The 14,462-nt window shown below is 43.5% G+C and overlaps 1 protein-coding gene across 3 annotated transcripts in view; it reads left to right on the forward strand.

The window, feature by feature from the left end:
- BANP (BTG3 associated nuclear protein) overlaps positions 1-14,462 on the forward strand; it is a 105,918-nt gene that overhangs the window by 24,625 nt on the left and 66,831 nt on the right. For all 3 annotated transcript variants that reach the window (XM_032230793.1, XM_032230794.1, XM_032230795.1), the window contains 2 exons: positions 193-315; positions 1,957-2,132. In XM_032230793.1, the coding sequence (XP_032086684.1) occupies positions 193-315; positions 1,957-2,132 (299 nt within the window). The remainder of the gene's footprint in view (positions 1-192; positions 316-1,956; positions 2,133-14,462) is intronic.

Raw genomic sequence — 14,462 nt, forward strand, 5'->3', positions numbered from 1 at the left:
AAACAGCCTTGAAACCGAAAAAAAAAAAGAGGGAAACCTTTCCACAAATCCATGCTCGTAACACTTTCCACGGAGCGGCTCGCTTAAACTGCCAGGTGTGAGACTTAATGGACGGCAAAAGGACTTTTTTGAATCTCATTTATTCTGGCCTCTCACCCCTCCCCTCCCTCTCCTTGTTTACTCTCTCTGCAGTGTTGTCCCTCAGACCACCGTCATTCTCAACAACGACCGTCAGAACTCGATCGTTGCCAAGATGGTGGGGCAGGAGGAGCCGTTAAGCCGAGCAGCTGATTCACTGGAAAATATCCTTAACAAGTTAGTAATGGCAGAGATCTCTCCCCTCCTTCCATCTCAGGGTTGACTCAGCCTTCCATCCTTCCGAGGTGGGTAAAATGAGGACCCAGATTGTTGGGGGCAATATGCTGACTCTCTGTAAACCGCTTAGAGAGGGCTGAAAGCCCTATGAAGCGGTATATAAGTCTACTGCTATTGCTATCACAGGAAGCTGCATGGAGGTCATCTGAACCGTTGCTCCAGCTAGCTCCGTGATCCACTGGCTTTCCTGAGTTAAGAGTCTCTTTAGGCTGGGGGTCTTTGGAGCCATGATGGGAACTGGCTTGAATTTGGCTTGTCTCCCAGGATCAGTTGAGGTCTACTTATATGACATCACGGTAATGTGTTCCCATTTTTCAGGGTAGCTCCTGGCTGCTCCTTCCCTTGGGTTGGGCCAGCTGGTACCTGATGGTCTCTATGGACTACAGAGAGTAGGAGTGCTGAACGTTGTAGTAGCAATCGTACTTAGGCTTATATACTGCTTGTCAGCGTTCCAAATAGCATCCAAAATTAAATCAGAGTCCGAGGCAAAGTATTGCTCAAAGTTCCAATTGATTAAGAGAGCCACGTTGGCACATCTGGGAAAACCCGAATGTGGAAGCTTCCCGGTTTTCCCCACCCAGTTGGAGGTTCAAGATCCTGTCCCCACACCCAACAAGACCATCACATGGTCCAATCTCCCACTGCCATGCTGGCAGTTCCACCCATCCAGTTCCAGTCTGGTGCAGAGGTGCAGATGACCTTGGCTTTCTGAAAAGAATGTTATTATGGCTACATAGCATCTAACTCCGTACAATCCTCCCCCCCTCCCATTTTCCCACCATAGAAAAGGCATAGCAGAATACTAGAAAGTGTGGCAGGCCAAAGATCCAAAAGAAAAGATGGCTGCAGGCCTGACACGGCTTCACAGTGCTTTACAGCCCCCTCTAAGTGGTTTACAGAGTCAGCCTATCGCCCCCAACAATCTGGGTTCTTATTTTACCCACCTCGGAAGGAGGGAAGGCTGAGACAACCTTGAGCCGGCCAGGATCAAACTCCTGGCTATGGGCAAAGTTAGTCTGCATTCCTGCATTCTAACCACTGTGCCACCAGGCTCCTGTAAGACGTCCAATGTGGGCTAGAGAGAAAGAGATTCCACATGTGGACCCCTGCATAAATCTGTGACACCTTCTTCTTCTTCTTCTTCTCCCTTCTTCTCCCTTCTTCTTCTTCTTCTTCTTCTTCTTCTTCTTCTTCTTCTTCTTCTTCTTCTTCTTCTTCCTCCTCCTCCCTTTTCTTCTTCTTCTTCTTCTTCTTCTTCTTCTTCTTCTTCTTCTTCTTCTCCTCCTCCTCCTCCTCCTCCTCCTCCCCCTCCTCCTTCTCCTTCTCCTTCTCCTTCTCCCTTTTCTTCTTCTTCTTCTTCTTCTTCTTCTTCTTCTTCTCCTTCTCCTTCTCCTTCTCCTTCTCCTTCTCCTTCTCCCTCTTCTTCTTCTTCTTCTTCTTCTTCTTCTTCTTCTTCTTCTCCTCCTCCTTCTCCTTCTCCCTCTTCTTCTTCTTCTTCTTCTTCTTCCTCCTCCTCCTCCTCCTCCTCCTCCTCCTCCTCCTCCTCCTCCTCCTCCTCCTCCTCCTCCTCCTCCTCCTCAGTGCTGTTCCTGGGCGGAGGCAGAACACCATTGTGGTCAAAGTCCCAGGGCATGATGACAGCCACAACGAAGACGGGGAGAGCGGTTCTGAAGCTAGCGACTCGGTTTCAAACAGCGGCCAGCTAGGGAATCAGAATATTGGGAACAACGTCACCCTGATTACACTGAATTCCGAAGGTAAGTAAATCGTCTTTGAAACCTTTGGCCTCGTCCCAAAGTGTGGGAGCCCTTTTAATCTTAGGCCTTCTCTTTAAAATGCCATGTTTTGTTTGCCTCGGAAGAGGAAGCAGTGTCTTCAGCATCTCATGCGTAGCTTGATTTGGTCCGGGGTTGCAAAAATTCTGCTGTAGGCATCTAATATTTTGCCCTCTTGGTTGTCAGTAAAAGCTTTGGAGGTCGTGGAAGAGCATTAAGCCAGAGGACTCTGCTTTCTCCTTAAATCAAACTCACAGCCTGAGGCCTTTGGGGCAGAGGACTTCAAACTCGGCAACCTTAAGACTTGTGGACTTCAACTTCGAATGGTTGCTGAGCAAGAAGTCACTAAGTGAGGAGTACCTGTATAGCCAAAATCTCTTCTCTGTCTTTCATGGTTGACAAAGCCTAATGCTACCCCTGACGAAAGTGGTATCACTTTTGGTGATCAAGACCCTCAGAATCTCCTCCATGGGGGCTGCTCTGAACCCAGGGCGGTGACCCCCACTATGTATGAGTGTGTTTACAAACCCAACTTCATACCTACAATGAAGAGTTGAAGTCCACAAGTCTTAAAAGTTGCCAAGTTTGGGGACCCCCTGCCTTAGGGCTACGTGGAGAGGTCAAAAACCTAGATATGGCTTCCCAAACTCATTCTGAACCCGAACAGCTAAGACCCCAGTTGTATGTCGCCCCCTCATGTCTTAATTTCATTCAGATACCATATTTTGTTGGGTGTGAAGCAGGAGATGTTGTAAGCAACATGTTGTCTTAGCATCAACTTTGTCTGGGCTTGGAAGCTCAGCTTTGGGTGGTGGGCCATTCCCTGGCTGTAGAGTGTGGAGGTGGGGGAGGCATAGACACCTCCCACAAGAAGAGAGTGCAGAATCCCTTTCTAACCCAGAATACCGCAAGATCGTGTCCAAGGATCACTAGAGTTGATATATTATTATATAATATAAATATTGAAGAATATTTTAATATCTATGCAGTGAGAGACAAATCTAGGCTTCAGCTTCCTTTGCTGTTATGGATTTAAATCAGTGTTTTCCAACCTTGGCAACATTAAAGTGTATGGACTTCGGCTCCCGGAATTCCCCATGCTGGCGAGAGAATTCTGGACGTTGACATCTATAGATTTTTAAGTTGAGAAACACCGATCTAAATAGATCTTTGAGTCATGTTTAGAACAGAATCCATTTCCAGGGCTATTTGTGAACCTCAAATTAAGAGTGTTCATTTGCTGTTTTTTTTTTTTATTTAAAAAAAAGACACAAAGTCTTTCAAAACTCTGATCTGATTCTGCAGTTGGGTCTCCATGTGGGAAGCCCAGCTCCGTGGAAAGGAGTGCATTTCTTTAGGAAGCAACAAATGATGCCAGAGGGCTGCCTGCTGAAACCATGTTATGCCCTTCTGGTGAGCTTGAACTTTTCTCAGAGTAAACAGGGACTTTGGCAATTCTAAACAATATTTTCGAAAACAGGAAATTCCCATCGAAAATGTATTGTGTACACGATAGCCTTGTCAGCAATTTATCAGTTTCCAGCCTCCCCCCCCGCCCCGCTCCCAGCCTCTCTCCTGCTCTTCAAATCTCAGAAAACCACCATTGCTGGAACGCGACCATTTGGAATATGCCTCATGATTCCCTCCTTTTATGATGCGTATTAAATTCACATAAACTTCAGAATTAAACATTAGTGCAGGGCAGAGACAGCTGTGGAAAGAATATAGAGTTAAGATGACATTGTTGACTGAATTGGTTAGAGGGAAGGAGATGCCATAATTCTGAACCGTCCAGCCATCGAAGGTAAAAAGTCACGTGATAGACTCCTGGTTTTTTTGACAGCAAGCGGGGAGATGTGGTTGCAGATCATGCCATTTATTAAAGCTGCAAAATTGGAGGGCTTCCCTTCAGCTTAGCTCACTTTTGTTTCCCCCTTAAAGAATGCAAGCACAAGAGTAGATTTAAAAGTTCAAATTCTTCACTGTGTAAGAGTTTTAAAGCAATAACAATTTGTGGGAGAGTGTGTTCTATTTGCAAAAAAATCAGATGTAACTGGGATTATCTGTCTCCCAGTGGAAACTAAAATCATTACCTAATAGTAGTTTAATTGTGTATGTGCTGGACAACAGATGAAATCTCCTCGCTCCAGTATATATAATAGTAAAGGCAATAATTTTGAGTCATTTTCTCAGCTGTTTATTTAAGAGAAGTGGTTTTTGATGTAGTAAAAAAAGACTTTGTTGCAGCCTGACCTTTTCAGCATAATTTGTTGGCGCATTTACAGGCAGACAGATGTTGGCTTTTTAATAGGATTATTGTATATATAAAAATGCTGGACTTAACCAAAGGAAAAGACTTGAGAATATATGGTTTCCTGATTGATCAGCCCAAAGCGGTACCTTTTAAGTCGGAAAAATTTTAATAAAGTCCTGGTATAAATTTAGAAGGCTGTCTGGTTCAATTGAATTTCAATGCCTTCTTATACTTACCAGTTTTGCTGATGGTCAGACCTCTTTCTCCACCCTTTTCAGAGATTAGGCATGTCTATTTATACCAAATCACCTAATTTTCTGCAACCTTGCAGAGTTCCCCAAGCATGGACAATCAAAGATCTTCAAGTGATCTTAAGGTTTCCCTTCTTGTTGTTGAAGGCAACAACTGACAAATCCTGTCCTTTTTTAGCAAAGACCATCTCGCCTTCCATTTTAGATCATGTTGTCAGGGGTTTTGAACTCCAGCAGTCCCTTAGTCCTTCGAATAAGTCCAAATTTCTTCTTTCAGGATTTTAAAGAGTGTAGCATTTTCTGCAAGGCATGGAGATTGTACGACTTCTGTAAATTTGGTTCATTTCTTGGCTGCATTTATGCAAATGAGTGAATGGGGGATTGATTCAGTAACAATAATTTTCAGAATCAACAAAAAAAAAGTTAACGAAATAGGAAAAGTTATTAGTGTTCTCAGAAACAAACTTGGCCAGTCAGTGGCAGTTAATTAAACAATGCAGCTTGCACTTTCAGATTGATTCCAGGCCTATGGATGACGAACCTAACTATTATATAAGCCTCCATGCTTGGAAGCTGGGCTATTTAGAAACCCATCTGTGGAGAATTTCACAATGCTTGAAATAATCCTTCATTTCAGCTGGAGAAATGATTTTCTCATACTCGTGGTGGTAATCACATTTTGCTGATAAAGCGGGAAGAGACCAGAGGTTGACACAATAGAGCAGCAAGGTATCTCCTTGATCAGCAAAAGGAAAGTTCTAAGACTTGGTTCTAAGGTTAATCAGAGGAAAAACTTGCCTCCAGAAGTTGTGTGTGCTCCAACACTGGGAGTTTTTAAGAAGAGGTTGGATAACCGTTTGTCTGAAATGGTATAGGTTTTCCTGCCTAGGCAGGGGGTTGGACTAGAAGACCTTCAAGGTCCCTTCCAACTCTGTTATTCTATTCTATTCTATTCTATTCTATTCTAAGACTGCTTGTGTGGTTGTGAGCTAAGGAGTCAAGGAAGCAACTCACCTGGGGGGGGAGGGGGATGAATATTAGGCTTGACGAGGGGTGTTAGATTTTAATGTAATATGATTGCACATGTATACTGTTTTCTCTTATTTTTTCTTTAAAACTAAGATATGTTAAGTATATTGATAGGGAAGCATAAATACCATCAACATAGAATGGAGTTTGCTCAGAAGCTGAAATACACCAATGAGAGGAAGAGTGGGAAACAGAGGAGAGAAGAAAGATGGGAAGAGAGGAATAGGAGAGAGGGTAAGGGGGGAAGATGAGGAGGATAAGGAAGAGTGGAATGAAGAGAGAGGAGAAGGAGAAAGGAAGGGGAAATAGAGTAGAAAAGGATGATGGAGGGAAGAAAGGAGGTAGGAGAGAGGTAGAAGAAAGAGGTGTATGGAGAGCAGAAGAGCTAATAATGGATTTTTATCTTTCTGGGCGTTGATGACAAGAGGAACTGATGTAATTACTACTTAATACAATAGGATACTGGCTATGTAATAGTATACATGTGGATTATATGTTATGAAAATGGAAAACAAAAAAGTATATTTCAAAAAAAAAAGAAAAAGAAAATTAAGGAAGCAACTCACCTCTTTAACTATCTTTTATAAATGTTTATTTAAATGATCTGTAGAGACCACCAGATAAATGGGGGAAAAAAGGAGTTCCTTCAACACGAAACAGATTGTTTGCGGGACTCCTTCAAACAAAGTTTTCTCTGGTTTTTCCCTGCCTTTTTTTAAAAAAACTTCTCTTCTTGTGTGACTTTCCTTACATGTCCTAAAGCCATTTCCTTGCAAATGATTCCCACTCTCCCAAGAATGCCATGATTCTCCTTCTCCTGAACATTTGGTGGTAACTTTTTACATGTGCTTAGAAACCCTTGAGTGATGCTTGTTCTGCCAAAATAATTTACGGTTCCCGGCTTCCAAAGATTGAGATCATTTTTCTTGGATTTGTTTTCTTGATGGCATCTGAAGATCTGTCATCGTCATAAATCATCTCCATAATGTAAAAACAAACAAACTAACCATCCAAAACAACCGAAGCACCCAGCAATAAGCTTCTCTTGGCCAAAGATAATATGCTGAGCGAACCATCAGCCAGCATTATGGTAGAAATGGGATTTGCTGCGTTGGGGGAATCAAGGGAAGGTCTTCTAATGTGCTGAACATGGATGTTCAGGCGTTTAAGCAGGAGTGGGAGTTTGAAGTCGGAGTTCTACTTTGGCTGGGACCAAGAATTTAACTGTGGAGAAGGGATTGTGGTGTAGGAATTGAGCCACTTTAAAAAGTTGCTCCTGTATAACACATTCAGTTAACCAAACAGTCCCATGTATGTTTACTTCAAAGGTAGTTCAGAGTCTCAAGAAGGAAAGGATTTATCCATACATACCACAGATTGGCTCAGGACCTGTCAGGTCAAATATGGAAGGAAGTCCTGATGTGCTCAAAGATTCTCCGATTACTCATGTTCAGAGTTTGTCATCTCTGGATTTGGGCTTTAGCAAAAATGCAGCTGTTCCTTAGATGAATTATGCGCCTGGAAATCCCTCTCTTCATATAACCTGTCCAAAGATACAGCTTCAAAAAGTGGAGGCCATGGAAACAGTCAAGGCTGTCTCTAATCTCTTGTCTCAAAGCTTCTTGCCAGTCACGGCGACAAGCCACAATGCTGGGTTTCAGTGCCTCAACATATAAAAATTGAGGCTTTTTTTATCAAGCTCATGCTGCATAAATAAAGCCCTTAGACTGAGCGAAGTGATAAAATTCAGCTGACACGCAGAGATTTGAATGAGCAGGCAGGAGCATAGAGCTTAAGCAACTTCAAATAGAAATAAAGCTACTTTCTCCCACTTGTGTTTTTTCCCAGGATCTTCTGATAAGCCTTTTTTATTGTCTGGGAGAAACAAGGGGAAAAAATTAACATGAGAAGTGTAAAGAATGTTGACTATTGTGCTTGATTTCCATCTGCTCTACTTTGAATATTCCCAGGCACACACACAGGTGCAAATGTACACACACACACACACACACACACACACACACACACACACAATGTTTGTCTCGGTCAAGGCTGTCTATTCCTACCCAAATCTCCTATATCACAGGTATTTTAGTTGTCTCCCTCCTGGAAGAACTTCTTCTGTGATGGTGATAGCATGCAGAAAGCATTCTCTGGGTGCATATGTTTCTTCTCAATTTCCATGTGAAAGGGTGACGATGGAGAGCACCAATGTTGCTAGAATGGACTCAAACCTTCAACCCTCAGTTGGCCCCCACAGATCCTGTGTATCCAGAGTTGGTTTAGTTTAATTTAGTTTAATTTATTGTCATTGCACCTTGTACAATGACATTGAAGGCCATCTTCAGTGTACAATGACAGTTCAGGTTTATTTATTTATTTATTATTCAGACTTATATACCGCTTCATAGAGCTTTCAGCCCTCTCTAAGCGGTTTACAGATTTTTAGCAAATTGAGTCAGCATATCGCCCCCCACAGTCTGGGTCCTCGTTTCACCCACCTCGGAAGGATGGAAGGCTGAGTCGACCTTGAGCTTTGTGAGATTTGAACCGCTGAACTGCAGATAACAGTCAGCTGAAGTGGCCTGCAGTACTGCACCCCTAACCACTGCGCCACCTCGGCTCCTTGCGGTTGTTAAGGAATCACGTGCCGCCGTTAAGCACAACGTCAGGTGGTGGCTGGTTTCCTCATTGACTTGGCTTATTGGAAGCTGGCAGTGAAGATCACAGCCGGGGGGAGGACGTGACTGTGGGAAGCTGTGACCATTGCAACTGTGTGCCAGGTTGCCAAGCGCTCCAATCCTGTGATTGTGGGGACACTGCGGCAGCCACAACTTCAAGGACCGGCCATAAGTCTTCTGGTTGAGCACTGTTGTAACTCCGAATGGTTGCTGAACAAGAAGTCACTCAGTGAGGACTACCTTTATAGCCAAAAGCCCTTCTCTGTCTTTCATGGGTATAATGCTTTCCCTGACAAAAGTGGTATCACTTTCGGTGGTCAAGACCCTCAGAATCTCCTCCATGGGGGCTGCTCTGAATCCAGAGCAGTGATCCCGCTATGTATGTGTGTGTTTGCAGACCCAACTTCATACCTATAAGGTATGAAAACTGAGTATGTGTTGGTGTAGTCTGCTAATTTCTGTGTTTCTGGATTTGCCTGATTCATTCCTCTCTCTCTCTCCCTCAATTTTTTTTTTAAACTTCTTAAATTGTTTTTCCATTCCGTTTAGTTCTAATTGGATACATCTTTCTGTAATTGTCGTTTCTTGTGTTGCCACTTACATGCTTAAACTTTTTGCAACCAATCTATGGGAACAGAACTCCTTTCTCTGTGGTTCCTGGACTCCTCTGCTCCAGGACAGTTACAATATTTAGACTTTTCTAATAGCCGGTTTTAATGAGCATTCTTCATTCTGTCACCCTTTCCCCCCCGAAATAGACGGGTTTCACTTCTGCATCCACTGTTTCACTTTTCAAAGTGTCACTTTAATTTGGTCATGGATTAGTTGGGAATGGATCCCATCCCGCCCTTTGTAAATCGGTTGGGGAGTTTTCCAACAGCTCTCCAAAGGTCACTTGCCAATATTTTTTCCACAATGAAGTCTTCTTGCAGTGATGGCAATGCCTATTTGGCTGGGGCTGATCTTGAAACAAGCAGGGGAGGGTCTGGTTAGCATTTGGCTGATTGGAAAATTGTGGGTTTGCAGGCGAGACTGGGAAGCGTAAAAGAAATGGAAGACAGACACTAATCCTTAATAAGAGCCGAGGTGGCGCAGTGGTTAAATGCAGCACTGCAGGCTACTTCAGCTGACTGCAGTTCTGCAGTTCGGCTGTTCAAATCTCACCAGGCTCAGGGTTGGCTCAGCCTTCCATCCTTCCGAGGTGGGTAAAATGAGGACCCGGATTGTTGTTGGGGGCGATATGCTGACTCTGTAAACCGCTTAGAGAGGGCTGGAAGCCCTATGAAGCGGTATATAAGTCTAACTGCTATTGCTATTGCTATTGCTAGTAGAACAAGAACAAGGAATAGGCGGAGGAGAAGAGGAGGAGGAGGAGGAGGAGGAGGAGGAGGAGGAGGAGGAGGAGAGCTGAGGTGGCGCAGTGGTTAAATGCAGCACTGCAGGCTACTTCAGCTGACTACAGTTCTGCACTTCGGCTGTTCAAATCTCACCGGCTCAGGGTTGACTCAGCCTTCCATCCTTCCGAGGTGGGTGAAATGAGGACCCAGACTGTGGGGGGCGATATGCTGACTCTGTAAACCGCTTAGAGAGGGCTGAAAGCCCTATGAAGCGGTATATAAGTCGAACTGCTATTGCTATTGCTATTAAGTGCGCCGAATTCTTCCTATATTGGGGCCCAATTTGCTTGCAGAACTTGGTAGAGCTGTTCAATGTGAACTCGCAACACAGATAACCATGAAATAGCCTCGCGAAGGGCCACAAGCAATCTTGCATGTTTTAATATTGAGTTTGGAGACGGGCCAGTAATCCATTTCTGGTTCGCAGCGATTAGATAATTAGATTGTTATAATTTGATAAATACATAATTTGATCAACAGAATAGTCCTAATGATGGGAGGTTCAGGTCAACTGTGATAGGCAGCATCCCCATGCTGGTACCTCATACTCCAGATGAGCAGAACCAGAATTGTCGTCCCACCCCCCCAAAAAAAATTCTCAGCCAGCCGAGCGTTTGGCTAAGCTTCTGTGGCATTCCCAGAGCTGGCGTCCAACTTCCCCTGCGGGGGAAAGGGGGCCCTTTTCTGCAATTAATTCCGCCTTCCATCGGGAAGATATCCTAAGTAAACAAGCAGTGGTGCTCCCTATATTTAGGGCTGTCTTGGTGGACCACTCTCTCTTTCCCAAAAGCAGAAGATGCAAGATTAAATTAGGTCATCTGCTCACAGCTAAATACAGCTTTTATTAGATAAGTACAACTTACATTAGTCAGGCATAGCAATTTTCTGTCTGCTGCTCAAAATTGCTGCCTAAAATCTGAAATGGTTTAGAGCGGCTCTTTTGCCATCTCTGTAGCGGTGGTTATGAAACGGACACTTATCCCACGCTTGAAGAAGGGGAACGGAGAACTTTAGAGTTTTAGATTTCTCTAGTAAACTGGCTGTTTGCCTTCCTCCCTTCCTTCCTTCCTTCCTTCCTTTCTTCCTTCCTTCCTTCCTTCCTTCCTTCTTTCCCTCCCTCCCTCCCTCCCTCCCTCGATTCCTACTTGTCGTGGAAATAACTTTGATATCTCCTTTAGTGGATTTATTGTCGTAGCTTTGCCAGATTCTGGCCATATGGTGGAGTTTCATGAAACCATTGGCCTCCTGCCAGTCACCTCCCTGAGACCCATAAGATCCCACAGACTAGGCCTCCTCCAGATTCCATCTGCCGGCCAATGTCGGCTGGCGACCCCCCAGGAGAGGGCCTTCTCTGTGGCTGCTCCGGCCGTATGGAACGATCTTCCCGTTGAGATCTGGACCCTTACCACCCTTCCGGCCTTCCGCAAAGCTACCAAGACCTGGCTGTTCCGGCAGGCCTGGGGCTGTTGAACTATCCAGCCCCATCCTAGGTTATGAATGTTGTTGAATTTTTAATTTTGTTTTTATTTTTATATTCCCTCTTCTCTTTATTTGTAAGCCGCCCTGAGTCTTCCAAGAGTGGGCGGCATACAAGTTAATTAAATAAATAAATTTGAGGCTCTCAGAAAGTGTGGGGGCTTTTTCCTCTGATTTTAGAACCTGTTTCACTGACAATAAAGAAGAATTCTTGTTCCTTGCACAGAATGGGGGGGGGGGAAACAAGTAAGGTTTCTCCCGTGCGTACCACACGTATCCCTAAAACAGCTTTCTGTTACTAGAATCAGGCCAGATGAAAAGCGGTTTTTGAAAGGAAGAAGAATCACAACTGTTTTGAAAGGAAGCAGCTGAAAGGAATTTACATGTTGTTTAAATTGCCTGAAATCAGCATTATTTGATGTGGTTCGCAAACAAAAGGAAATGTATTTTAACTTCAGCTGGGAACCTAATGAGCTTAGCGGGTATCAAAGGAAACTTAGCAAATGAAGGTATGAAGTTTATACATGTGCCTAGTTTATACACACACACACAGATGAGACTTACACATTAAGGGTTTTGAGTAGAGGTCTTTTGTTTATTTAATGATTTCTGTATCAGCTTGGAGTAGTTGAACCAAAGAAAGATTTGCCGTGGTGAGAAGGGAAATTGATTTGGCCAAGCCTAAAAGCCTTTGTGGGGTTTCTTAACAATAAATTCTTTGCAGCTAATTTTCAGCGGTCCCCAGAGCCTCTTCGTCTGTCCTCACAAAGTCAAGTCAACTGATGGATGTAGACAAGACACACACACAAATAGCCCTCTTGCATAATTGCTCCAGAGAGAAGGGCTCATATTTTTAGCAATTTATTATTTCTGTGCTGTCTGCCTTTGGTGCAGCGATCAGGCTCTGCTGTTTCTGTTCATCGTACAGGTGTTTGATAAACACAACCGGCTGATTCTCTAAACATTGACATAAGCAGATGTTCAGTGTACTTTCCCTCTGTTTAACAGAGTTGATTGATGGCACTCTGGAGGGTTTTTGTTCTTAGTTTTAGTACTTGTTCCTGCTTCTTGTCTATCAGGTATGTAGGTTCAAAGGATGAGAGAATCACGCGGTCGTATTCTATTCCGGCAGAAGTAGCAATCTGGGTGTTGAATCAGCAGATGGCCTTGCAGATTAAAGAATATTAAAAGAAGAAGGGGAAGGAGGAAGAGAAAGAAAGAGAAGGAGAGAGGGTAGGAAAGAGAAGAAAGAGGGTAGGAGTAGCGGAGAGGTAAGGGAAGGAAGAAGGGGAAGGAGAGGAGGAAGGAAGGAAGTAGAGGAGGAAGGGAGGGAGAAAGGAAAAGAAAGAGAAAATAAGGTGGTGTCATAGCAGGGGCAAAGGATGGTAAACAAAGCATTCCAAACTATACTTTATAACCTCTTAAATGGAATAATAATAATATAAGAATGGCAAAGAAAAAGAATAACTATGTGAATGTATACCTATAACTGTATGTAAGAGAATAAATGACAGTAAAAATATAAAGCATAATATAGGTAAATAATATTTGGTCATAAGTAGCTAAGTATAAATGAATAAAGAATTGTACATAAAAATGGATAACGAACAAGGAGATTATGAACGCAAGATAGAAATGTATAGAAGGGAAAACACTAACTGCAAAGAAACCGATTCGGAACTGCAGTATGATATACGATGGAACTTTTTGTTCCTATGTTGTTTTTAAGTCATGTGTTTGTTTCTGTTGATGTGCTTATGTGTATAAAATAAAAATATATTAAACACACACAAAAAAAGTGATGCATCCACAAAGGATTTTCCGTGCAAAAAAATGTTTTATTTGTGCGAAACAACAGAGGATGCCCGATCCAGGTTTCAGATGGAGAGGAACGTGTGCGCTGTCCACGTTCTTGTGTTTGGGGAATATGAATCTTCCAACAGAAGAGAATATTTGTAGCTCGGGGGTTGAACTGTGGGGTCCTTAGTGCTCTCTGAGCTTGGTGGTTTCCTTGCAGATGTTTCATGACCCAACTAGGGAACATCATCAGGCACTGATGCTGCAGCCCAACCACCATGCTCAGAGACCACCGAGAACTCCATAAATGTGGGTCTACTGAATGGGGGGTATTTAGCTACTTGTCTTTCTCAATGTGGCGCTGTGATGAATGCTTCATTGAAGGCAGGACTGGAGACAGACTTCTTCTGATGCTTGGATGTACTTTGCGCCTTTGATGAATGCTCAGGATTGTTTATTCCAAGCTAAGCCCAAGGAAAGTATTAATCTTACCCCAGGAGAGTAGAATTCTCTCTTTTTTTATCCTTGGGGAAGAGAATCACCGAAGGAATGGTTTGCATGTTGAGTGGAAGAAAACTGCCTTCTATCATGCTGTATAGTTTGAGAGAGTCTTTTTTTTCAGTTCTGGGGGGGAAAAAAAGAAGAGTTTGATCCTTTGGTAATTCTTTCCAGATCTCTTGTCAGCCATTAGGGGAGCCCTCCTATCACACAGAGAGTGTTTTTGACATGGAGAAACTAAATAGTGTGGCAAGTTCACACTAATATTATTTCGACTCCCATCAGTAACAGACAGCTCAGTGTTTCCGGGCAAAGGCAACAGGAAGGCGGTGACACGGATGGTTCTGCATTGTGGTTACATCTACCCCCTAAACCGTAGACAGGATTTCAGCTCTTCTAGCTGCTGTGGCCTCAATCCAGAGAGAGGTGACAAGTTGCGTCCCCCTGGGTATCAGCAGAGAGAATTGGGCCGTCTGTGCTGCTTTGAAGATTCCTTAATCAGGCAGCTAGAAGTAATTTGATTCTGGGTTGGGGTGAGTCAGCAATTTCATGGGCTGTAGATGCCAGCCGTGGCCCATTCAGCAAATTTCCCTTCAACAAATAACCCTCTAAACTTTAGGAATGGAAGTTCCACATTTTTCAGCTGGGTGGGTGGAGTCAAAACTCTTGCCCTGGACATAAATTGTTTGTAGTGTTGACATATTTAAAAAACCATGCGCCTGTGTAATAAAGCAAAATAAAAATTAGTGTTCTTCATCACCAAAGCGATTCATTCCTAGGTGAGGTAAATCAACCCCGTTTGGCCAAGGCGTCAGAAACAATGCAGACTTCCTTTCCGGTAGTATAAAATATTTTTTTAAAAAAATCCATTTCTATTTGGGAACTCTGTGGTTGTGACTTCCCTCGATGAGCCCTGTGTGCAGTTAATC

Source organism: Thamnophis elegans, chromosome 14 (genome assembly GCF_009769535.1).
Source record: "Thamnophis elegans isolate rThaEle1 chromosome 14, rThaEle1.pri, whole genome shotgun sequence".
Lineage (NCBI taxonomy): Eukaryota > Metazoa > Chordata > Lepidosauria > Squamata > Colubridae > Thamnophis > Thamnophis elegans.